Here is a 25415-nt window from a genome sequence, read left to right as displayed (position 1 = left end):
ATCAGCAGATACTGAAATTGAAAAGAGAGGGAAAGTAATTTAGACAAAAATGCATCTGTTCCTGTGGTTGGCCTCTTACAAGCACTCTGCAAAAGCCATCTGAAGTCTGGACTTCCCTCAGTTGCAAATCCTATCAGCAAATGCTGAACCATAAACTTGAGTTTTCTAGTGTCTGGACTTCACCAAAAAGTTAATATAACGCTGTGCTTAATACCTGTGAGCTACTGAAGTAGTAACAAAATAATGAATATATACTATACTGCAAGCTCACTCAGTGCCTTGGATCTCAGGATTTCCTACTGCTTCATAATTTAAGACTTCCTTAAGCTTTAAGGAATAATTTTAAACTGTGACCCAAAGCTAACAGAAAACTACAGCCTAGTAATCATCAGATCTCAGAAACGTTGTCAGTTCTCCCCACGAGATAGAAATAAATGCATGAAACCTGCATTTTCCTCCAATGAGTATCTGAATTTTTTTTCTGTAAAAGCTCTGTGTGTGTGTGTGTATATATAACTGCATGTGTAAAAATATATATATATAATTTCTGTAAAAATCCAGACTCTGGGGATTACTATGTTGAAAGGCAAACTTTCAATGTGATGCAATTACATTCGTCTTTTCTGCCGCTGAACACAGGAGCTCTTTATCCACTCCTGGATAAAACACAGGAAGCACCTGAAAAACGTTGGCTCAATAAACGCAGCAAATCTTCCAAACAAGTTTGGGCAAATGCACCCCGGGTCGGGTTTCCCATCCATCCATCATGTCAGGAGCAGTGGGTTGTTGTTCCAAGGATGGCCAGGCTGACCTGCAGCCAGGGCTGCATTGTTGGTGCCAGCGGGGAAGGCTCCGGAGCAGGGCCAGGCTGCTGCTTCCTCAGAAATCCCTCCCGAGCACAATGGGACACAATGCTGGCCACGAATCCTTTGGATGTTTGCAGTTGTTCTAATCTCTTCAGGTTAGATTAAGAGAGAGGCAGCCGGGGTCGGCAAAGGTCAGCAAAATGATGTTTATTTTTACAGAAACCTTTCCCTTCCATCCAAGATCTCTTGAGCTACTCAATCACTTGCTAGGAAGTTATTTTGCATTATACAGAATTTATGATTCCTTACAGCTTACACACACCACTCTTTACATTGGACTCAGTTCGCTGGTTGCAAAAATGTCCAAACCTCAGAGGCTTTAAATCCTTAATTATCCCTTTTTCTTTGTCTTTCTGCCCTTCATGGCTTCCCCACCCTCCTTTTTAAAATTATTTTAATAGAACAGAAACAACTGTTGTCATCTCATGCTTTTAGATTTGCTGAATTGGTACAGCATTAGGTTTATTTTCATGAAATCTATGACAAGGTCTATCTGAGCCATACAAGATCAATGCATGAAATCCAGTTAAACCAAATGATTTCATTACCCCAATGCTTTGCTCTTGAAAAGGAGCAAGAATGTTTCAAGAAATAACAGGAAAATGAAAATAAGAATGGATAGAAAGTATCTCTATTCCTACAGGGATTTATGGAAATTTAAGGTATATATACTCTGGAGTTTTCCCATGATGAGACTAAAGCTTTCTCAGCAAGCTTCTCTCTTGTACTTTCAGAGTATTTATGCTCTGACTTGAAAAATAAATTACATGTAATCTGATAGTAAGGCCCAATAATATTTTATATTCCAGACTTCCCAGGGGTCCAAATCACATTTGGACTAGACCAGGTTGTAGGCAAAGCAAGCTCTCAACTCACCACTGCCTTTAGATGGCTTTAGAGGTGGGGCAACAAATGAACATGTTGGCAAACAGCAATTTTTTGGCAGTGCCACATCACTGAGAGCCATTGATGATCCCAATCTCCTGGACACTGTCCAGAGGTGGAGGAGAAAGCTCAGAAGGCACAGCCTGACATGAGAACACCCAGACAAAGCCCACAGCAGGCACCATCAGTGATATGAGCAACCCAAGCTGCTCTCCCAGACATCTTGTTCCACAAACAATCCACACAAAGGAGCTCGCTGTTCTGCTGCTCTGCTCCCACCATATTTCTCTGTAATATTTCAATAGGTATGAATAAAGTGCAAACATGTCTAAGACGTGCTGTATTTGCATATCAAATTTTAAGCCAATATTGTTTGCACACAGTTTATCTGGCAGGAAAAAGAACAAGCTTCTAAACCACCTCCAGTTAAGCAGCACCTTCAGGCACAGAATTAACCCTTCCATTGACTGACTAAGCCCAGACTGGATGGTCCCACTTGTGCCTCCAGGAACAGGGCAGCAAGTGACACTGCCTCATAATAACCTGCTGCAATGTTTTAAACTACCCTGATTTCTGTCTTGCTTCTCTTCATCTAATAATTTGATTCATTGTTGACTTTCATCTCTGTTATTAATTCATCAGATGACTGATTGATTCAACTACAGCTTTAATCTGATGATTATCTCACGCAACTTCACCAATAGCTTTAGTTAGGATTCCAAATTATTTTGTTTCTTTACTGTTCTGTGATAAAATCCATACAGAAGTGTGCAAAGCTATTTTTCTCCTAAAACTACTATGTTACTCCTCTAGACAGGCAAAGATAACCTTACAAAATAAATATGCCAGCCACTTCATTCCACTTCCAAATCTGTATGCGTGTCCTTCATACTTCAGATTAAATATCTCAAACCACTCAGATTAAATATGTTGATAACTTCTTAAAAGAACACCATGCCATAACAGCATGTATTTATTTCACAATATCACATCTAAAACCATTTCAGAATAAAGAGGTGACAGACTACTTAATAAATATCTGAATACTTCTATTCTGCATGTGGCCTGAGAGGGCTCTCAATGTCCAACATCTTTCAGTGCTCCAATTCAGCAGGAAGGTTACACTCAACTTTGAGTATAAATAAAGATTTAAAATCTATCACACCACGCCATGCTGTGGGCTGTTACAGCCTTGCTGTATCCTTTAAATTGCCTGGGTTTTGACAGCTGTTGAGCCAAGCAATGCCTGGGAAGAGTGCTCAGGGCCAGAGGTTCTCCACTGCAGATGGACAGCAGGTTCTGAGCTCCACACATGCTGTACTCTACTCTGTGTCTGACCTCTGTGGCAACACAAGGGTTCTGTTCATGGGCAAAACTCTGGGGGAGAGCAAAAGATCTGTAAGAAGCTGGTGGTTTCCCTCCATCATATTTGTAGGTGACAAGGAAGGTATGAGAGAAGAGGAGGTGAGCTGCCCCAGAGCAGGTCAGGAAGTGTCCTCAGATCTGAATATCCCAAACTCAGCAATGGATTTGTTCAATCCATGGCCTTGCAGCACTGGAGGAAAGGGAAAATGCTGGGCAGAGATTTCTGACTCACAATAAATTGGAAATCCAACAACAGAAGAAAAAGTTAAATTTGCTGCATATATCTTCCAAGACCACATGTAAAGTTATCTCAGAATGTTTTAACCTATATTTAGCAACAACTGCAGCCAAGGTAAAATTGAACTCAGCGAGTGCACCAGCAGCATCACTGGGTAATGGAACTGCACTTACATAAATGACTGAGTTACAGCACACTGGCTGATTTAAAACTAATTATGTGGATGCTGTTAAATATTACGTGAGCAAATAGTAATTCAAGTTTTGTAACAAACTGCTGCAACTTTCCAAGCCTTTGCCCTGCCATGGTGAAAGAACTGCACTCCTAACCACAGAATGGCTGCCAGCCATCCCATCTGGAAATGGAACAAGAAGCTTCGTGTGACTGCTCTCCTGGCTTGGGTATTGGCCTTGGTAAAATAATTTATGCCACATTGCAGTGAGGGAAAGTTAATATTTTGTTTGGTTGGCTCCTTTCCCTTCAACATTTTACAAATACTCAGTGAAGACTCAACTTCACTGACACATCTAAAACACATCAGACATTCACTTCCCGTGGTTTAAACCGGAAAAATGAGCAGACACACACTGTAAAGATCAACAAGCAGACCCTGCTGGAAAAGGGGTCAAAGAAAAATCAATTCAGGAACGAATCATTTTCCATCCATGAAAAAAAAAAGAAGAAAAAAGAAATCAGAAAAAGCTACAGCCTGAGAACAAGCATTTCACAGTGCTGAAGCCCTCTCAGCCACAGGACATGCACTTCCAGAGTTTGATAACAAGACACATAACACTTCCAATTTTTTGTTTCTTCCCACTCTCCTCATCCCTGCACCACATATAACCACATAACTATTTTTGCTAACACGCTACAAAGTTCAAGAGACTGCACATACATATTTATATTGTCTCCCATTAGACCCACTGAGTGTAATTTGGAAGAAAAAAGCTCGCAGAGTCTTTTCTTATAACCAACCTGAAAATGAGAACATAGATAAACAAGGCACTCACAATCCAACTGTCACACAAAATTATCTTCTGGGCTCAAATTGCTCCTATTTGGTTTTAAAATGCAAGAAGAAATTATTTCAGACAGTCACCAAAAACTCCTCTGCATCTTTGTGCTGCCCAGCCACCCTCCCCTGGAATTCAACACAGGGATGACTTTCTTGAGTGGGAGGCAGAAAAGAAATATCCAATTTATATTAAGCAAACAAAAAGGCTGCTGTAAAAATAAGGAGACTTGACCTGGGTCTGGGCCACAAGGTCGAGCTGGATCAATGCCTTTTTAGTTCTAAATTGAAGGCATTCTAATAATTTGGGATAAATGGAACAGAGCACTGGATTTGGCAGATTCTTGTTATTCCTGAAACACTCACACAAGTCGAAATGTGTCCTCACCCAGTCTTGAAGGGTTTATATATGTATATTTCTCAAAAGTTCTCATAACTCCCATTAAATGACAGCTCAGGAACACTCCTGTGCAGTCCCAGCAGACAATGCTCCCTTATCCTTATTCTTACACTAAACCACATTCTGACAGCATTAGAAGTCTGTACCATAAAATCTGAAAGCTCTTAATGAATGATGTACAACTAGGGATGGATGATTTGCAGCATCACTGAACTTAAATAAATTGGTACAGGTCACATCAAGGAGGCTTCTTTACATTATTTCCCCTATCAGTAAGCTATTTTTTCTCCAACTGTATTTTACAGAATGAGGATATGGGTGGGTTAATTGCCATACTGAAATTCTGGCATTTCATTCCAGTATTCAGAAACTAATGAACCCCAAACTGGGATTTTTTAACAAGAATACTCATTTTATTAATATAACAAGCTAGAAAATATTTTAAAAGTTGATTTCTCTTGACTCACTGGCAGAAGAGGCATGAAAGGGGAAATGATTCACCTCCTACAGAAGGAAGGAAAGAACTAAGGGATGAAGGAATGAGTTTTTTTGCTAACCTCACCCTAAGAAACATGACAAAAAGTTCAGAGATGCTGGAATGAGCAGGGAATGACTGTCAGCAGCAGCTCCTGCAGCAGGCTGGGGACACAAGCCATGCCAGGCAATGGCTGGGTGGGAGCTCCCTTCCCAGTGATGCATGTTTCAGAGTTTATTGCAGCTGTATTTTGAGAGGTACTGAGCCTGACAGATGTGAAATAAAAATGCTATTGTATTGGGGGAATAAGGGAATTGATCCTCAAAACAGCCTGAATAATAAGAATAAACATCAATTCCTGACAAACACCTGACAGCTTCTGTAAGGACAGGTCTGGGGAGAGCTGGGGAGGGGGTTGCTTTGCTGAGGCTTTTTTGTTTTGTTTTGGGATTTTTTTTTAAGGAAAAAATATTCTTTCCCCATCTTTCAGTCCTGACTCAGTGCCAAGAAAGTGAATTTCAGGGTAAATAACAACCTGCTGCATCATTGCCTGGACCCCAAGTTGGCTCCTGCCTCCCAGTCCCTCAGTGGCATTTGCCCAGCTCTGCATCCTCTCAGACAATGGTGTCACATGCAGAAAATGGTGCCTTTTTCCTCCTGTGTCCTCACTTACTGAAGAGGGAAAGACTGCTGGTCATCACATTTCAGCGTTCACACACTGAAACCACACACTCTCCTTTAAAACATGTTGGGTCAGATCTGTTTCTCTCCCATTCCTTTATCTCTTTGTTACAAAAGGCTGCTTAGCTCACAGCACAGCAGTAACCTGCAGCATCAGCCAGGTTACAACACTACAGGCTCGAGCAGATCCACTCCTCAAATCAGCTGTGAACAAGCAAACTCCAGTGTCAGCTCCTCTCAAGGTCACTCAGGAGGCTCTCCCCCGAAGAGCTGACTGCAATAAGGAGATGCATGACTTAAAAGGAGAACTCTGGAAGCCTTGAACTCATTTTTTTCCCCTTGGATTAGCTTTTTTGTAAATAAAATACTAAACATAATTGGTATAAGCTTGCCCCTCTAAAAGTTACAAGATTGGAAAACACTGGTAGGATTTATTTAAAGTGGAGGTACTTATCAAATGTCACCGTTTTCCTGTTCAAAATGAGTAATCATTTTGATTAACCTTTGATTTAAATGATTATATACCACAGCAAAGCAGAAACACACATGAAAATACACTCCAAAGAAACTCAAAGCTTAGATCACATAAGAAAACAGTTATGTCCAAGTGGTTAAGAGAATTTATTCACCATGTACACAATATTCAAACCAAAAGCTGACTCCACACATTCCCACCATGTGTGCCCAGGAATCACAGTATAGCCAGAATCCTGCAGCCAGCATGAGACTACTTCCATACAAAACACTAAATAATATCAAATAACACCTAAGCTACAGAATAAACTCCTAACTACCATCTCAGCAAGGAATCACAGTATCTTTTGTAAGGAATTTTATTCCAGGTGGGAAATCAGTGTTACCCCTTTAGTCACATAGAAAAAGAAGGTCTAAAGTAGCACAAGAAAAGAAATAAAATCTAATATCTCACTTTGAGTAAATACACATGAATTCCAAACCCTGTAACAGAATTCAAAGCCGAGAGAGAAAAATAGGATATCAAAAGCAAATTAGACAAAGGGCCAAAGGCAATTCTGAAAAATAAAAATATATGGTGGAAAATTAGAGTATACTAAGATCTCATCTGAAAGGCCCCATTTGTAGAGAGAATGACCACCAAAGCCAGCATGGAAAAGACTCTCAGAAGTTTCATATTCACCAAACACAGCATCTGTCCCTCTCAGGAGCTTTGCTTCATCACCAATTGCCAACCTGTAAGGACTCTTTGCAGACACCCACCAGACTCCACTGCACCACTTGCAGACAAGGAACTTTTAAAATACCCATTCCCAAACTTTTTCATTATTACTGCAATGTCATTTTTCTTAACAAAGAAGGTTCTGAATCAACAATTCTTATTGATGCAGCGAATCAAAAGAGCTCTAACTTTTGTAATCACCTGGTTTAACTAATACAAAGGTTTTAAGATGCTCAGGAATCCCTTAGATTATTCAAGCTGAGCATTGTTTCATGTTGATTTGGATTGGCCTCAGTCATTAGGGAAACATGAGCTGATGCTCCTCCCCTCCACAAATACCAGTCTCATAACGTAGAACTAAAAATATTGTCCATGGAAAAACCCATTTCCTTTGGTTTTATAAAAATCAGTGACAAGCCATGGCCAATGGAGAATGAGCATTGATAGAATCATGGAATCATAGAGCAGTTTGGCTTGGAAGGGACTTTCAAAGGTCACCATGTCCAGCCCAAGGGACAGCTTTCACTATCCCAGGTTGTTCAGAGCCCCATCCAACCTGGCACTGAGCACCTCCAGGGATGGGGTAGCCACAGCTGCTCTGGGCAAAATTCACACTTTTAGCTGAGTTTGGAGCACCCACCCTTACAGAGCAAAAACCCCATCCTGGACACCAAAAAGGGACAACTGCAAACAAGGGTGGAGGCTGGGGGAGGCAGCTGAGGGCCTCTCATTGTTTCCCCAGGCTCCCTGGCAGTGTGGCTCCTTGCAGGCTCCTCCAAAGCATCAAAATTAGGCTTCTGCCCATATTTTACCCTCCAGGGAAATATGATTCCAATTAGATACAAGAAAGCACCAAGCAATTTATCAGGGTAAACAAGATGTCACATGCAAGGCTGCAGAAAAGCATCTCATACATTCTCCCTAATAAAGAAGATTTTTCTGGAGTTGTGACACCCATTGAAAACCTAACAAAAATTTAACTGGAGCTAAAAATTTAACTAGAGCAGGAACCTGAGCAGCAGAACAGGCCCCTGGTACTGAAAGGGCACAATTCCCAATACCCAAACCCCATGGCTCTAAAGCACTGGTGGAGCCATGCACCAAGCTGTACTGGCAATATGGACAGTCAGCAAATACCAGTGAGACTGAGGAGACAATCTGGAGGTGAATTTTCAAATCTAATCAGATCTGAGATCACTACCAAGGGTTTTTGTCATACTCATAGCAGGCATGATTTGGTTTGCTATTATATATTCATATGGTTCCATTCAGAACAACCTTGTTTCATTAGAACGGATTCCACTGTGCTTCACAGTCCTGCTTCATTTCTTGCAAGGCAAATTCTTCAGGAGATTAACCTGACACATTTACTCCCCTGATAATGGATCCTGTCTTTTCTGATATCATTACCAATTTCAAGCACATAGCAAGAAATAGGCATAAAATTTTTTAAAAGTAGTAACTTGAAAGCTTCCTTGTTTCCACATTTTCTTGGTACAACACATTTCACTTTACATGTAATGTTGTAAAATTCAGCTCAAGTAAATATAAAATAAATTATTAAGCTTCTAACCAAATACTTTCAGTCCTAAAACGATTTTTATTGAACTTGAAGTGCTCCAGTGCACAGCACAGCTCTAACTAGAGTTCAGATTTTAAGGAGCTTGAAGCTGCAATTGTTCTTTTCTTGGAGTTCAACATATTATTCTTATGTTTCATATGCACAAAAAACATTAGTGAAGATAAATTGTGCAACTGGTAATTGAAATTAGAGTTGCAACATCTATTATGGTAACATTCACTGTGCCACATCTTCAACACACTGGGAATGAAAAGGATTTTGCATATGAAGCACCAGTCGTGATACTCACTGGAACAAAAGTGCAATAAGAAACAGAATAAAATACATTTACACAATATAAAGTTCCCTAAAATTACTTACATTGTCATTACTAGTCCTCTACCATCTTGACAGATAAATTAAGTAAACCCCCAGTATAATTCTGGGAGATGTGTCTGAGGAAAGTCAGACTTTTTCTAAAGCTTGCAAAGTTCACAGTAAAGAAACCAGTTCAAAACATCAGTTTCCTTCTGAAAATACAGATGTATATAATATCTGCCCACCTAACAAGGGGAAACCTGCATGATCTTTGGAAGAATTCTTTGAACCACCTTCCTACCAAAACTGCAGAATTTACCAAACATTTCTGAGATTTCAAAACTAGAATTTTTCATAAAATAAGACATAGATAAAACTATATTGTCTTTGAAATCCAAGTAACCATTAAGTGATTATAATATCAACAAAGCTCTAATAAAAGGGCCACCAACTGAAAGACGATCCACTTCAAGCATATTCCTGGGACCTGCTTAGCATTTCAGCTCTTTATAAATTTTTTCCAAATCAACAACTTTTTACAAGACTGTAAAATTTGCCTATCATTATCACATCAGGAAACAAAAGCTTTTCTGTATTTTAAACTGATTATCACAGTAACTGCTACTTTATGTGATATTAAAAAAAAGAAAAAACCACAAAACACACAGACATTGCACCCTGTCTAGTTGGGGTACCCATTCTTTGGGGATAATCTGAATTTCCCTGTGTGGAAATAACAGCACAGACTATTTTAGAGCAAGAAGCAATTAGAAAGATAGAAATTAATATCAACTTCCTATTTCCAGAGTGATTCAGACTGTATATGAAGATGAATTTTAAGATACATGACAAACTTGGCTACATCATCTGTCCAAATCTGGTGTGGTAAGTAAAATGACTTAAAAGGAAAGCAAGAAAGATATTTATATACATATATATAAATTTCCATTTTTATACCATTACAGGAGCACTGCTTTAATCACCAAGAATGAGGATTCGTTTCCCATCCTGTAACTTGGTACTGCCTGTTCTGGCATCTTTTAATTGGGATCAGGACTAAAGAAATAGCTCTTTAAAATCTGACTACAACTCCAAGGAACTAAAGGACTGGATCAAAGCCTGGTTATCCAGAGTGATACTGCAGTCAGATGCAGCTTACTAAATATTTAAAATACATAAAGATAAATACGCAGGCCTGTAAATCACTACAAACCAAAACAAGAGATGATCTTTAAGGTCCCTTCCAACCCAAACCATATGATCCTATTTCTGCAAATGTCTCCTGGAAAAAGACAGATTATCTGCTTCATTCATTTTCTAATGAGCAATGTTCAGGAGTTTTATTATTATTAATTGCATATAAATTATCATGATTTTTGTATCCCTGGGAAAGTATTTAGCCATTCACCTCTCAAAGGAACAGTGCTGAACAAAGGCAATGAATGCAAGGCATATAAGAACAATGCAGAACACAGAAATTTATGCATGCCATTTAAAAGGCATGGCATTTAAAAAAATCAAAAGTATGTCATAAATCTTTAATTATAAGGAAAAAAAACCCAACTAATGTTTGTCAAGTCCTTGATAATATTTAAGCAAGAGCACTGCCTACTTCAGGAGTGCAAAATCTTCTTAGCTCACTTATCTGCATGTATCCTCAACCTCCTCTGAAGTGTTCTGCTGCAAAATTCATTGTATCTGAGATCTGCTAATCATCATCAGGAAACTCTGTTATGCATCTTAAGGATGTACTTTAGGCTCTCAAGAGGAAAAAATAAATACGTTTTATTAGCTGCTTTTGGAAAATACTGATTTGTATTTATTTAGAAACCTTTTCAAGTTGCACCACTGTTAAATTAAATATTTATGGCATGATTTTCCAAAGGGTTTAACACCTGTTAAGAGTTTTACATGCTGAATTCAACAGGAGTTCCAAGGGCCCAACAGTTCTGCAAATCTCAGCAGTGACAAGGCTGGGATGTGGCAAAGGAGCTTCAGCTTGGATGTCATTGCTGAGCTCTAAAATGCAACCAGGATCCTGCCAGCCCCTACTTCCCACCCAGCAATGCATTTCAGACAACTGAATTGGTCCTACTTTACTGGAAATACCAGATATATGACTCATTAATACCTGTTAACTGCAAATAAAGCATAAGCTAAATGCTCTTAAGTTAATCCTCAATGCATCTTCCCCATCCTTTACCTGTGTAAAATTTATGTGCAACTTACAGGGGAGCCTAAAATCCCCAGTGAGTCAACAGCTGGAAAGCAAAGCTTTTGATACTGAGAATGAGAAGTTGAATGAAGATGAAGCCAAAAATACAGAGTAAAGAAGAAAAGACGTCTGGTATACTGTAAAAATCTGTATCTGGTGACAGTGGGGCCAGTGACTTTGGCATTTGGCTTCTCAGCTCAAACTGAAGCCCATGGCTCTGGCCTCACTGTCAAATGAAGTTAAAATAAGGGCTTTGCCATCCTTATTTTCCTCAGCTTCTGAGAGATTTGCACTTAGTATCCTTCCCAGCATCATGTTTTCAGACACCCCATGCATCCTGCTCTTTCACAAACAGATGTTTTCTCACACCTTGTAGGTGGCTGCTCTCCTGCCCTCCCAGGTCCCTTACCCAGCTTCAACACATGCCTAAATCTGAACAACTGTGCAGAGACAACATTTTATATTTCAAAATTAAATACTGAGATTTCCTTGTGGCATTTGGTCTATAATCCTGGCAGTAAATAAATAGGCAATAAATAAATAAATAAAATCTAAGTAAGAAATTACTATACGTCAAAATTATTCATATGATGATCCAACGTGACTTCATAAACCACAGACAGATAAAATAGCTGAATATTGCAGACTTGACACATCAATCTCCTTATACATTTTACTGCACACTACAAATCTGCCCAGCAAGTTGAGCATTTCTCTCATTAAAACAGGAGCTTTCATCACACTATAAAACATTTTCAAATGCAGAGCAGAAAACCAACAAGCATATTTACTGTAAAGCTTTGTATTTGTGTCATCAATTAACAACAAAAGTTTGGAATAAAACTAAAATAAAAGCTAATCAAAGCAGCTAGCTGTCAAAACAGATGGGAACTACAGTTTTCAAATCAAGCAAAAAGGAAAAGCTTTCGAACATTTAGTGTCACGTCAGCTCACACACACAACTTAAAGGAAGGACAGCAAATGTCAGGATTTTATGAAAAAAAGGTGTCCCTGACTGATAGATTCACATTTATGAATTTCCATTGATTTTGTGGCTTTTTTGGCTTTGGGATGATTAACCTACACCAAAGCAAAGCTCTGAAATGTGAACTATAAATAAGGTGTTGCCATGACAGTGCAGGCAAAATAAATAAAAACAGAGCCTCGACATTATTTTAGCCTCAAACAAATGTTTCAGTCCCTACATTGTCTGGCTTAGAAAGATACATAGACAGTCTCACAGACAGAGATATAAATGAACAATTGCAGTACCTTTTTCCCACACTGTTTACAGGGTTGGCTATATTCCTACTGGCAATAGATTTTCTTCTTGACAGCTTCTTGGTGTTGGTGCTGTCATCAGTGCTGTCATCCTCTTTCTTTGGTGTGTTACTTCCTTTGCTGTTCAGGTCCCTTAGCACATTATAATTAATTTTACTCGAGATTTTCTTCTGTTCTAACATCTTTTCAATTGCCTCTCCTGCTGTGCTGGCTTGAATTGGCTCCCGCTTCTTTGCAGATTTCTTTGGCTTAATTAAAATATAAAATTAGTGATGTAGGTACAAACAAAGTTTCCACGAAGCAGAGGGGCAAGTTGGAGTGCAGCAGTCCTGGCTCAGGTGCTGCTGATGTGGGGGATGCAGGTGATGTGCTCAGGCTAAGCCTCTCCTGCCACTCAATGGGATCAAAGGGTCTCTTTTCTCCAAGAGATGAATGTTTGCTTTTTTGCCAAGTGCCCAGAGAGTTTATTAGAAATTCTTTACTTAATAGAGAGGAAGAAGAAGGATGGGCCATTTTTCATGTATGAAAATAAAAAAGAAAGAGGGAGTGAGCTCCTGTTGCAAGAATAGGGACCTCACAGCACGGAAATAAAGAACCTCCCCTGCTAAAACTGCCTTTAAAGTGAGAGTGGAGCTGGGTCACAACTCCCAGAGCACTGACAGCACCACGGAACGGTGGCCGTGTTTCACACCAAATCTGAAGGCAGCGTGGGAAAGGCTCTGCCCAACTCCTCCTCCTCCTCCTCGCTGTCAAGGACCCAGAGCAGGAGCAGGAGCCTTCCCAAGGATGGGATGCCATGGGACAGGGAGCAGGAGGCTGCAGGCACAGGAGCTCTGCCACCTGCAGCTGCCTCTCCCAGCTGATGCTGCGCAGAGCCAGGCAAGCAGGAATGACACCAGACAACTTTCCATGCCTGGGTAGGTAGGGAAAAGAAAACAACCCAGAACCTCTGTTTCTCATTTGGCATTTTCCTATTCAAAGGAAGGTTTTAACACCAAGCTCTGCAGGAGATTTATTTTTTAATGGATAATAGCCCCTCTGTTTACCTACATGGGTCAAGTGCTACCTTGAAATTGGAAAGCACCATATTAATCAAGTTCTACTCGAGCTGTCAGAAACAATAAAAGGTTAGAGAAAAACTCCTGTGTTGTCCGAACAAAAAGTGGGTGTTTGGGCTACTTGGCAGTGCCAAGGAGTCATACAATTTTGAAAATTGCTGGTAGACTGCCATGTCTGTATAAATGCAGGATGAATGAGAAACTCTGAAGTCTAAAACAGTGTTTCATTGTCTGGTTTTGTTTTTATTGTTGAAATACCTAGGGGAAGCAGGAAACTCTGCCTTTCACATTAGTCAGAAAAAAAGATAGAGGATATACAGGCTAAAAACTAACATGGGTTTAGCTGTATATGGAAGATTGGAGTTGTCACTTGCTCAATTACACAAAATACTAATGCTGTAAATCGTGAATATACGGCCAATTAGGCTGCTTTAAACTGCTAAACATGGAGACAGGACATGCCATTTGTTAACATAACCGTTGCATTCTTTATGAAAGGTAGAACAAAATACCCCTTCAAGTGACTGTAACAAGGATCTGTTCAGTTCTTCATAAAGAAATCATTATTGTAAGAGCAAGGAAAGCCACTGAAGTTATGGCAAGTACAAACAAATTCCCCACGCACACGTTAAAAAAAAAAATCAGACGTCTTAAAACCTGTATTTTAATAAGCAAGCAATTAGAAGAGCAATCATAAATGCAAAGAGCTAGCTCTGACTTTGACATGCACAGAATTTTCTCATAATAGCAATTTAAAATAAAAGTTTGGGCAAGAAAGTGTTTTACTCACCACCTAAAAAAATACAGCCTTGCAATTCAGTAACAGCTAGATGCACTGTAGCTTTTGCTCCTTTAGTGGTGACCTGTACCATTATGCCCATACATCTACATGAAGCTGATCAGCAGATATTTCCAAGACATTTTCAAACAGACACAATTAACACATAATTTAATACCTTGTGTTCCTTGTAAATCCCAAGTTCTTTCTCTTTTGCTATTCTTGCTTCCTTTTCTGAAAGATGACAAAAGGGTAACCAGAATGAAAATTACACAAGACTGCATATTTCAGCAACACCAGCCAAAAGGCAAATTTCAGTCCTACATATTTACCTTTTTGTTCCTTCAAATAATCTGCATTTTCTTTCATCCATAGCTCTGCTTTTATCTGAGCTTCAGCTTCATTAAGTATATACTAAAAAAGAAAACAAATTTATCTACTTTCAGAAATCAAATTGAAAATCACAGAAAAAACTGAACTGAAAAACCACTGGCAAAGCCACTCCATATCCCATTTTTAAAAATACATTAAAAGAAAACATGAGTGATATAAGACAATCAGAGAACATTTCTAGTAACATCTGAAGCTGGTACAAGCAACAACCTGTTTTCAAAAAACAGTGCTTGGCTTCCAAACTATGATGAAGTGACCCAAAACCACCCAGGACTCATTATACATGGTCTGTTAATTAAACAAAAATGATCCTGGGTTTATGATCTCTTTCAGATGATACAAGAGGTTATCAAGACAACGTGGTTGTCTGCAAGTAATTCTGTGTGTTGATGGTGGTCTGTAATTCAAAACAGGACGGGAACCATTGCCCTGTGCGACCAAAACAAAAACATGTGTCTTCTGGGTAGGTTTCTGTGAAGCTTTACACTGAGATTATTAATTCAATGGCCACATCTGTGTGAAGGGAACCAGCTCAGACTGCTGGAGATTTCAGACAGCTGGGTTCAGTAACCACATGTCGAGGTTTTGCAGTTAACTCCACCCAGTCTCCGTAACATCTTTAGTGGGAATGGAGCTGTAAAATACATCCAGGACTATCCAGATGAATCACAGAAATAAATAGACAGATAGGTAGCAATTACTTAATTGTAGATGACCTAAATGTAAAAATTAGCCCAGTATTTAGCACAATTAGCAATGAAACAGAAGTTCTCTACACATGATGCTGTTTGGGAGTGAAGAACAGCAGAATGGAGAAGACAAATGAGGTAATCCATCATGAACAAGACACTGCAGATTTAAGCAGTGCACCTGAGACTTGTAAAATTGTTTAAGTGCAAGAAAAGCAATCTGAGGTTTCTCCATCTTTCGGGTCTGAGCATTCAAGATTTTCTCCAAAGTAAGATGTACATCTAGGATTTCAGCAGGAAAATAATTCCAGTCAAATGAAACTAATGCAGTCCTTCCTCCAAGGGCTAAACAGGAGAGCAAATGGCTGTGCAAGTCCTGGGTTATCAGACCAATATTTTCACTCTTTCATCTGCTTCTATTAAAAGTGGGCCATAACAGTAAAATACACTTTTCCCTCGCTCAGTTATTCATCCCTCTTAGGCTTTCAGAGATTTCATAATCTTGGACTTACAATATTACAGTCTATTGCCACAGAAATGAACATGAAGTCATAAAAGCAGAGTTATGACCTCATCACAGAGCCTAGAAAGAGCAGAAAATGTGTTCTTCCTCTGTGATTGTTTTAATTATGGAGTGGCTGTAGTGCAAAACCTCAGCCTTCCTGCTCCCTCCATTCAATGTCTGCTCAGACCATGAGACCCTAATGCCCAGCCTAGCAAATCCCACCTCACAGCTGCATTTTGGAGATCAGTAATTCCTGTGCAACCTCATCAGTCTCAGTGATTTTGTACCCCAGAATGAGTTTTTAGCACTGGCATTATCTGTTCAGATGACACTGTAAACCAGTGTGGCAGCTGGAGAGGGCGTCAGGCTCAGAGAGCTGGACTGTGGTGTGTCCAGGGGCTGACCAGCTGTGTGGCCTCCAACAAGCCCCTTTCCACAGCCATGTGTCTGTCCCACTCAGTCTGTATGTTAAATGGGATTTTTTGCTGCCACACAAATAAAAATAAATCCAGGAAACATCACAGAAATCTTTGGAAGTACATAAGAGCTGCACATACTGGTTTTACAGTTTGGTTTCCATGGCAGCCTTCTATGTTGAATCTATCTTAATTAAATAATGAATGTAGAGCTCCACCAAACTTTTTAAAGTTTTTCTTTGGAATAAAAGACATTCTAAAACATAATTATTCCAGCATGTAAAAAGCAAGCAGTAGCAACAGCCTCATAAATATATATGTAACTTGGGCAAGGAACACCAAATTCACAGGTTTGCATGAACATTAGATTTCAGATCACTGAAATTGCTCAGACCTCTCTATAGATCAGAGAGAAGAGGCAGTTGAAGAGAGGATAAACCAGGTTAAGGACCATTTTGTCTTTCCCAGTTATCCAGACAACCAGGATAAGAGACACCAGGGACAGCGGGGCACCTTACCCGATCTATTTCATTGTCGTCGATTCCACTCAGATCTAATTCTCCATCCCCTGTATTCTCACCTGCAGAAAAGAACACATTTTAATCAGCCCATATGTTGGTATGTCCCATACCTACTGCAACCTAGAGAAAAGAACACATTTTAATCAGCCCATATGTTTGTCCAACACCTACTGCAACTGAAGTTCTGCAGCAATGCAACACTTCAGGACTGTCCTTCAGAGATTTGCATCCTCCTGCCTTCATCTGGGAGGTTTAATGTGTTGCTGAGTATTTTCACTGCAGAACTTCATGCACAGAAATCCACCACATTGGATTAATTTGAAATTCAGGAACCAGCACAGTCTTCATCAGCACTAAAAATCTGCCAGAGACTTCCAGTCACCTTTTTTTCACCCATTTTAATTTACAGCCACAAATGTTCAGCAGGAAGCTGGGGAAACCATTTCAAAAAGATGACCACTTTTCTTTCATCATAACAAAAATTTCTCTGTTAGAACATATAGGTCAGTCATTTATCTGTAAATTATGACTTAGAAAATATTTTCTATTTTCAGGGAAGCAGCACAGACCACTGCTGACAGTTACACCACAGCTTTCTTCTTGACTTTCTATAATTACAATTTCACTGCAATTTTGCTAGTTTGGTAGTTATTAAGACTTCTGAAAACAAATTTTCAAATATTCCATCCATTAAAAAGCATAACAGCACAGAACTGAGGCTTAATTTGGGACTAGAACAGCGTACAGCTGCAAAACCTGATTTTCCACATCACATTAAAGAACTATAGTAATACACTATTAATGTAGGCCAGGTAGAGAAGAAAACAAATTATTTAACAAAGACTTATGCTGGGGAATGAAGCAATCTTCTTGGTGATCTCCATTACATCTAATAAAGATCAAACAAGAGATGACCTCACTAGTTCACTTGCAGAAAAACATAAACAAATTAAGTTCCAACAATCAACAATAACAAATTAAAACTAAAGTGGTGCCAAAACAGTTTGGCACGTTCACAGTTCCCACTCCCCAATGCTGGGGATGTGCCTCCCCACAAACCAAGATCTTTGATGGATTGATCCCCCAGCCTGGTGCTCCTGCACAGTGCTGGACCAGCAGATGGTGATGCCAGGATCCAGTGGCAGATCATGGCAACCAAATGTCAAAGTCAAGCAAAGCCTGGAATTAAGAGCATTCCCAGAAGATAAAACAATTATCTGCTTGGCAAAAGTTGGGTTTAAACCAGTAGCCTGTAGTATGTGAAATAACAGGGTTGGGAATCCAAGCAAAACACCTGGTTAGGAATAAAGTCTGAGCTTCCTGAGGGGGTGCAAAGGGCTGCTCAACTCAATAGACATCCCTGGGATCAGCCACTGACACTCACAAATGTCTTTTCAAAATCCACTTTAAACAACCAACAGAAAGTTTTACACTTTCCACCCCAAGCCACAAGCAAAAGAGGCTTTAAGCCCCCAAAAATGTCCCATCACAAGGAACAGCACAGAACCAAGAATGGTTTGAGTTGGAAGGGACCTTAAAGATCATCCCATTCTAACTCCCAGCCATGGGCAGGGACACCTTCCACCAGAGCAGGTTGCTCAAAGCCCCATCCAACATGGCTTTGAACACTTCCAGGAATGGGGCATCCTCAGTTTCTCCAGGCAGTTACCTGTGTAACTTCCAGTGTCTCACCATCCTCACAGTAAACAATTTCTTGTTAATATCCATTTTAAACCTTCTATCAGTTTGAAGCCATTCCCCATTTTGCAGTCACTCCATGCCCTTGTAAAAGGTCCCTCTCCAGCTCTTTTGTAGCTCTTTAAGGTACTGAAAGGCTGGAGATGGGTCACCCTGAAACCTTCTCTTCTCCAGACTCAACAATTTCAGTTTTCTCAGCCCTTCCTCACAACAGAGATGCTCCAGCCCTCTGTAACACTATGGTTTGATTTTTTTCCTGAGATTGTCTCATAAAAGTAATATCAAGTTTACCAGCTCAGATAACGTGGTGCTAATTTGACCAAAAAAGCTTTAAAGAACATTTCTTACTGTTGTTACATTTATAAATCAATCGCATTAGTCCCAGGCACCAGATTTACTTCATAACCCTTTTTCCCCAAAATACTTTAGAAGTGCAGAAGATTTTTTAATAACTCCATAATTGATCAGTACATATGCTTTTCTCCTGCTCTGAGCTCTGCACAGCGCAGTGAGAGCAGAACTTTCTGCACCAGTGCCAGCAGCTCCTCATGCAGGCACCCTGCTCCCAGCCAGGCAGGGATGCACCCAGGACATGGCCAAGCACTCCCTGGCTTGAGGATGGGGAGGAAAAACAAGGTGACAAAATACATCCTGATGGCTTGCTGCCTTTTTAATGCAACTAACTAAAAAACTGACATTTTTTTTTAGCAAAGAATAATCATTCAAAGCGTGAAGAGGAGTCACACAAGGGAGGGCAGGGTATTCTTCAAGGCAGAACTGTACATCTCTCCTCCTGGAATCAAGACAGAAACTGACAGTGAGCAAAATGGCTGAATTTTCACCAAGCAACGGAGCAAATAGTTCACTGTCTGAGAAACCTTCCCAGGAGTTGGTCTACCTGGGTCCAAGAAATGCTTCATCACATGAAATAAAACAGCTCAACAGCAGAGTGAAGGGGAGTCCAGACCAGGATAACCTGGCTCCTAGGCTGGAAGGAGATCATACAAAAATGGGACTTCAACTGGGTCCCCCATATACACCAAGTTGTAGGACAGAAGGGGGGATGGCCTCCACCTTCTTTGCATTATCCACCCCTTGTTGCCTCAAGGGTTTTTCTGGGAGAAAAAACACATATTTTCAATTTGGTTTACCTGCACAAATAAAGGCTTTATATTTCTTTACTACTCATTATACCAGATAAACTAAATAGTTTATTTCTGAACAAATAAAGGACTTCTTTTTCTTCACTATTCATTGTACCAGATAAACTGAATTGTCCACTGTCGATACAGGCTTGGAATTATCGACAGAGAAAAATGGAGCCCATCTTGAAAATCACCAGTAAGTTCTGAAAATCACAGGTTACAAAACCAAAACTTGGAAGTAGTGATGGACACACTCACTGTTCAACTTTACATAAATTGATCCCAATATTTATTGTAGTAAAAACTGCCAAAGCATCTTAAAAACAACAAAAGAGTAGTATCCCACTGAAGTACCCCACTGAAATCAAGCTGCCACTGCTTTTCATCATTACACACCTTGCTCCTCCTATACCCTGCTATATTTTTGGATCAGAGGTTTAAAATTTAATATGTCACAGTACAGTAGGTGCCTGTTTTCTTACACAGCCCTAACATGCCAGACTGAAAACGATGCAATTTCAGGCACCATGAACAATTTCACTTGTCATTTTAAATATAACTTGTTACTGAATTAGGTGCCAGTTTTTCTCATTGGATCAATTAGCAACAGGGACAGAAAACTCATTCTCCAACTGTTAAATTGCAGAGAAGAATCCAGAAGCAAGTTACACATAATAAGCATTTCTTAGACCCCCGTAACAGCAGCAGAGGGAGTAATTGCAGGATATCCCTCTGCCTGCAAATCTTCCTTTTTCCTGCCATGGCAATAGGCATTCATTAAATGGGTTTTTCAGGAACGAAGGTGCCTTCAAATCTCTAGTTTAATGCTTTCACTGAGAAAAAAAAAATATATGTCTCATTACAGAATGCCAATTTGAAATAAAACACATCCATTTTGGCATGAAAATTTCCATGCCAATCGTTTCCAACAGGAGTAGACCCTACCAGCCACAAATATCTGTGTGCTTGATGCTACACAGCTCACTGCAGGGCATGGAAAGCAAACCCATTGCTTTGTTATATACCAGAAAGATCTTCCTAGCTGCTAAACTTTTCAAAGTGATTTCTAAATTATCATTTTCTCTTTTAATAAAAGGGTCGAAATGAAGTGTTTGACGAAATAAAAACACAGATGTGGCCAACATCTGGTCCAGCCTCTTAAGAGCTTATTTAAAAGCAGAAGCATCATGTGGCACAGCTCTGAAACATCATGGATTTTCTGTTAAGAAAAACAACCACTTTACTGCAGGGCACAGGCAAAAAATAAGTTGGGCATTAAGAACAACAATACTCTCCCCCTTCCCTCCAAATCCAGTTGTTAAATGAAAGGATCACCAGGAAAAGCTTAGAGCAAGGACCAGCCTACTCCATCCTCACCCAACAGCTCTGTGGCAAGTGGAGGAGGACAGGCACTTCAAGAGCTTTCCATCAAGGTACTCAATCAGTGCATTCATACTACCTAAAACCATCAATCATCCAGCCAGCTCCCCAAAAATTTAAAAATCAACTCCCCCAAAGCCCTCCCTTTACAGCCTTGTAACATCTTCCCAACCAATCCCAGTAGACATGAGGGCCACAATCAGACACTAGGGGATTAGGTTTGTAAACCTGTAGGATTATTTACTGTTCTTGTCATTACTAAATACACACTAAATCATCTTTTAACACACCCTCTGCCCCTCTCCCTACCTCTGTGCAGCCAGTTAAATGTATACATAGTGCACTATTATGGGGATTTATTACAGAAGAATCATTCCACCCGAAATATTTTAAACCCCACATTTTTAAAAACAGCCACGTGAAGAATATGTTTTTCTGTTTCTATTACAGGAGGCAGCACTATTTATTGCTCTGCCCAGATAAGAGGATTTCCTTACAGACAGAAATGGAGGCTGAACACTTCCCAGGAAATCCTCTACAGCAGATATAATAGAAAGGCACTTGGTCCTCTGGTCCTATGGAGCAAATACATCCTTCACCACAACGTTTCACAGCAAGGAGTTTAAACAAAGAAACCTTTCCACCTATTTGGCACAAAACCAGACGCAAAGCACCTCCAGTATTCAAGAAATACTTGGGGCTAGAGCATGACAAAATCTGAAAAGAGTTGGGAGATGCATTTTCAGCGACAAAAATCCTTATGCAACAAACCAAACAACCTGAGCCTGGGGCAGCAGAAACACTGGGATTGATTGCTGCTCTCCAGGGAGGGATTAAATCCAATGGGAGCCACAAAAAGCTCCCACAGACCATCAGAGAGACCCAATGGGCAGAAATGCTTTAACATCTCAAATTGATGAGCAATGCCGGTGCCACTCTGGGGAGCTGCAAGGAGTGTGAAGGAAAGGGGATGGCTTAGAGTCAAAAAAGGCACTGCACAATCATACCAGGATATCATTGACTGGCTGATCAGAGGGGACACAAACCCATCTGGAGGGGAGATAACTGATTTACCAGAGGGGGTGAAGGGAGCATTAAGAGTGGGTAACCAGGAGGGGAGCAGCACCAGGCAGACACAGTGCCGTGGTGATGGCACTGCAGGGACCAGGCAGGAAGAGAAATGGATGTGAAAATGCTGCAGCAGCAGCAGCAGCAGCAGCACAGGATGAAGTACAAGGATAGATGGGTGTGCAAACGAACACACCACACATCAAACCGTGAGCAGAGTCTGCGGGGCCATAAGAGCAGAGAACACTGAGTTTCACTAACACAAGGCAGGAGCCTCCCTTCAGAGCAGGCTGGGAGGTAATCCTGGCTGGTTTAAGCTGTTGCCAACCCCACTGCTCCACGTAAGGATCCTCTTTGTGCAATCCCAGCCCGCCCTGCCAAGCTCCCATCCCACAGCAAGCACCCCCTCCAGTTCCCCCAGCTCACCTTCAGCAGTGCAATCATGTGCTGTTACAGAAGTATTCCACAAAAACAAAACGTAAGGGCAGAGCAAAATTAATTGCACTTGCTGACGAAATAAGGTCACAAAACACGATGTTTATGCTTCTATTTAGGAGAAAATGTTTTTTACTTCATTGTACCTGGAGCCACCTTGAAAATTACAGCCTACTCCTTCACAGTGCCAAATCACAGAGCCAGGATTTAGGTCTGGTGGTGTACGGAGCGCACGAGGCCACGCACGCAGCATAAAGATAAATGAAGTCTGTCACTTTATTATTTCCTTCTGCCAAGGCAAGGTTAAGGGGTCCTCCCCAGGCAAAGCCAAGTTTCCAGCCTGCTAGTTCCTCAGAGAAAGCAAACACATCACAGCACACAGAGTGAGGCCCCATCTTCCCAGAAACATTCATTGCTGCCGATCAGGGCTGGTGGGAAGCGCTGCCGGCTGGCACCGGGCTCCCAGCACTGCCAGGGCACAGCCCTGCCTCTGCACGGTACCCAGGGGACAGCCCCTCACCCTGGCACTGTGAGAAGGGTAGAGGCTAAGCCCAAAATGGTGCAAATGGAGGGCGAAGAGGGAAAAGGCACAATTTAAAAAAAGGCATAATTCAAGAAAAAAGAAATTCCACATATTCTGCTATTGCAGCTGGGCAAGGTCAGACTGTATAAAAGCTGGGATGTACAAGTTCATCAGCTATTTCCTCACTCCTGTCTACTCAAAATAGGACTTTCTCACAAAGCAAAGAAGTGTAACAGCCAGGGCCAGGGCACTGCATTGGGCTCATGTGCTGTAGGCAAAAGATTTTCCTACAACATTGGGCCTTAATGCAGCACAGAACTAGAAACCCATGTTTATTAAGTGCCTGCTTCCATTTCCCCACACTGAGACTCAAGCTGCAGATGCTCTGTCTGTCCTGCACAGCTGAGTGACACCCGACAGCCTTCCCCCATCAGCACCTTCCTATGGTGGTCTCAGAACCATTACCCCGTCACAGGAATGGAATTTCAGGTTTCTGTGCTTGATGATATATGGGAATAAATTATGAGAAAAGCTTTTTCCTGCAGTCAATCACTCTCACAGAACTTTTATTAGACAGTGAACATATTTTTTATAAATTAAATTTCAATTTTGAAAAAAAAACCAAAAAAAACACCTAACCACCAACCCTGCTGCTTTCCTGAGAGCACATCTATACTGAAACAAATGCTATTGTTTCACCTCATAGTCCATGGAGGACTAACCAAACCACATCCTCATATTTAATATCCAGTTAGAGGTTATACCACTCGTCTAACAGACATGGAAATTTGTTAACCTAAACTTAATGCTTCAGAGAAACAGTTAATCTCTCCATTCTTTCCAGAAATCCTCCCTGCAATATGTATTTCTTCAAAGCAGGTAGTACAAAACCAGTCCAGCAATAAACAAAACCCTTCTGATTCTGAAGACTTTTCTTTGAAAAGGTAAGCTCATGTTCATTGAACTACATAGCAACATAAAAAGCCCTTAAGAAAAAAACCCTTTCAACCTCCCAAAAAATAAATACAGCTGAAAATTAGGCTTTTGAACAGAAGAACATCTTGACACTGTCCTCAAAACCAGCAGCAGATGTTCTTCTTCTGGAATAACGTTCACGTTCCCCCAACACCTTTGGAAAACAATGAAAAAGAGCAGGGTTTATGCAACCTACTTGTTGCAACCTGTCGTCCTCTTCTGATCTCACTGCCATGACTGAGGGCTCAGAGAACAGCTGCTCTGAACAGCACCAAAAGAGTGATCTTTTGCTGATGGAACCAACAGTCAAACTGACCAATACTCACACAGAAACATACAACCTAACTACCACAAGTGATATTTTTCAGTGCCAAACCATGGAAATTGAAGAGCTCCCATGCACAGACACAAGTCTTCTCTAGTCTGTGATTTCTGCACCCAGCAGCGCCATGACTGACCATGGCACCAGTGCCTAAGTGCCACACACTCACACCTCAGCCTACATCCATACATCCACCCCCTCCTGCCTGAACACTTATGGACTTTATAAAATGAAAACTATAAAGACAGATTTCCCCTGCTTACTGTGCTTTTCCAGCCGATCACCAATTCCCTGCTGCATTTTCCTCCTTTGCCTTTTATGCTGTTTTTGGCATCTTTTCTCATCCTTTCCCTTCCCCCAGCCTTCTTTTTTTTTTTTTTTTTTGTTGCCTTCTGGCCTGTATTTTCTGCATTTTTAAGAAAGTCTGTGCAGGGGGATCCAAGAGTAACAGTTTATACAAAGGGAGAGACCAAGGAGAAGATGAGCATGTGAACGAGCTCCCCTTTGCAAACCTCACCAGGGCAGAGTGCTGTCTCTGGCAGAGACGAGGGCAGCCCAACACCCCGGAGAGCCGACAGCAAAAGCAGCCAGGCTCACATCCCACTCCAGCTCGCTCTCCCCATCCTGACAGACCACTATGTAGAACAGCAGGAGCACTTTACACCCGAGCCAGCCTCAAAGGGAACAGCTGGCTCCGTGTTTAAGTGCTGAAGCATCATTTCTGTAACTCGCCAGGTCTTGCTGCGGGCGCTAAACGCTCTGCTGCAAGCCCAGGGTCCTTGGCTGGCCAGCACTCAGCCACCCCAGCAGATGTGTTAGTGAGAAGCAAATCTCCTCCTGTAACCCCCCCTACAAAATAAAACACAATGGTGAGCTCTGCACTACAGAGAACTTAAAAGCAAATCCTAGAGTTTTGCATGGACTATTATAGTTGTTTGTTTTGGTTTGGTTTGGTTTTTTTTCAATTTATTTTGAATCAATTTCTGCTCCACCAGGAAAAAAATTTAAATGCATACA

At 40.8% G+C, this 25415-nt stretch overlaps 1 protein-coding gene across 1 annotated transcript in view; it reads right to left on the bottom strand.

Moving 5' to 3' along the window:
• BRF1 (BRF1 RNA polymerase III transcription initiation factor subunit) overlaps nt 1-25415 on the bottom strand; it is a 172781-nt gene that overhangs the window by 31090 nt on the left and 116276 nt on the right. Inside the window, exons 12-15 of the mRNA XM_064713416.1 lie at nt 16850-16911; nt 14661-14742; nt 14507-14562; nt 12484-12740 (exon numbers count right to left, since the gene is read on the bottom strand). Coding sequence (XP_064569486.1) covers nt 12484-12740; nt 14507-14562; nt 14661-14742; nt 16850-16911 — 457 coding nt within the window. The remainder of the gene's footprint in view (nt 1-12483; nt 12741-14506; nt 14563-14660; nt 14743-16849; nt 16912-25415) is intronic.

The sequence above is a fragment of the Zonotrichia leucophrys genome, chromosome 5 (genome assembly GCF_028769735.1).
Source record: "Zonotrichia leucophrys gambelii isolate GWCS_2022_RI chromosome 5, RI_Zleu_2.0, whole genome shotgun sequence".
NCBI classification, from domain to species: domain Eukaryota; kingdom Metazoa; phylum Chordata; class Aves; order Passeriformes; family Passerellidae; genus Zonotrichia; species Zonotrichia leucophrys.
The sequence above is the reverse complement of the archived record's forward strand: the minus strand, read 5'-3'. Positions and strand labels throughout refer to the sequence as shown.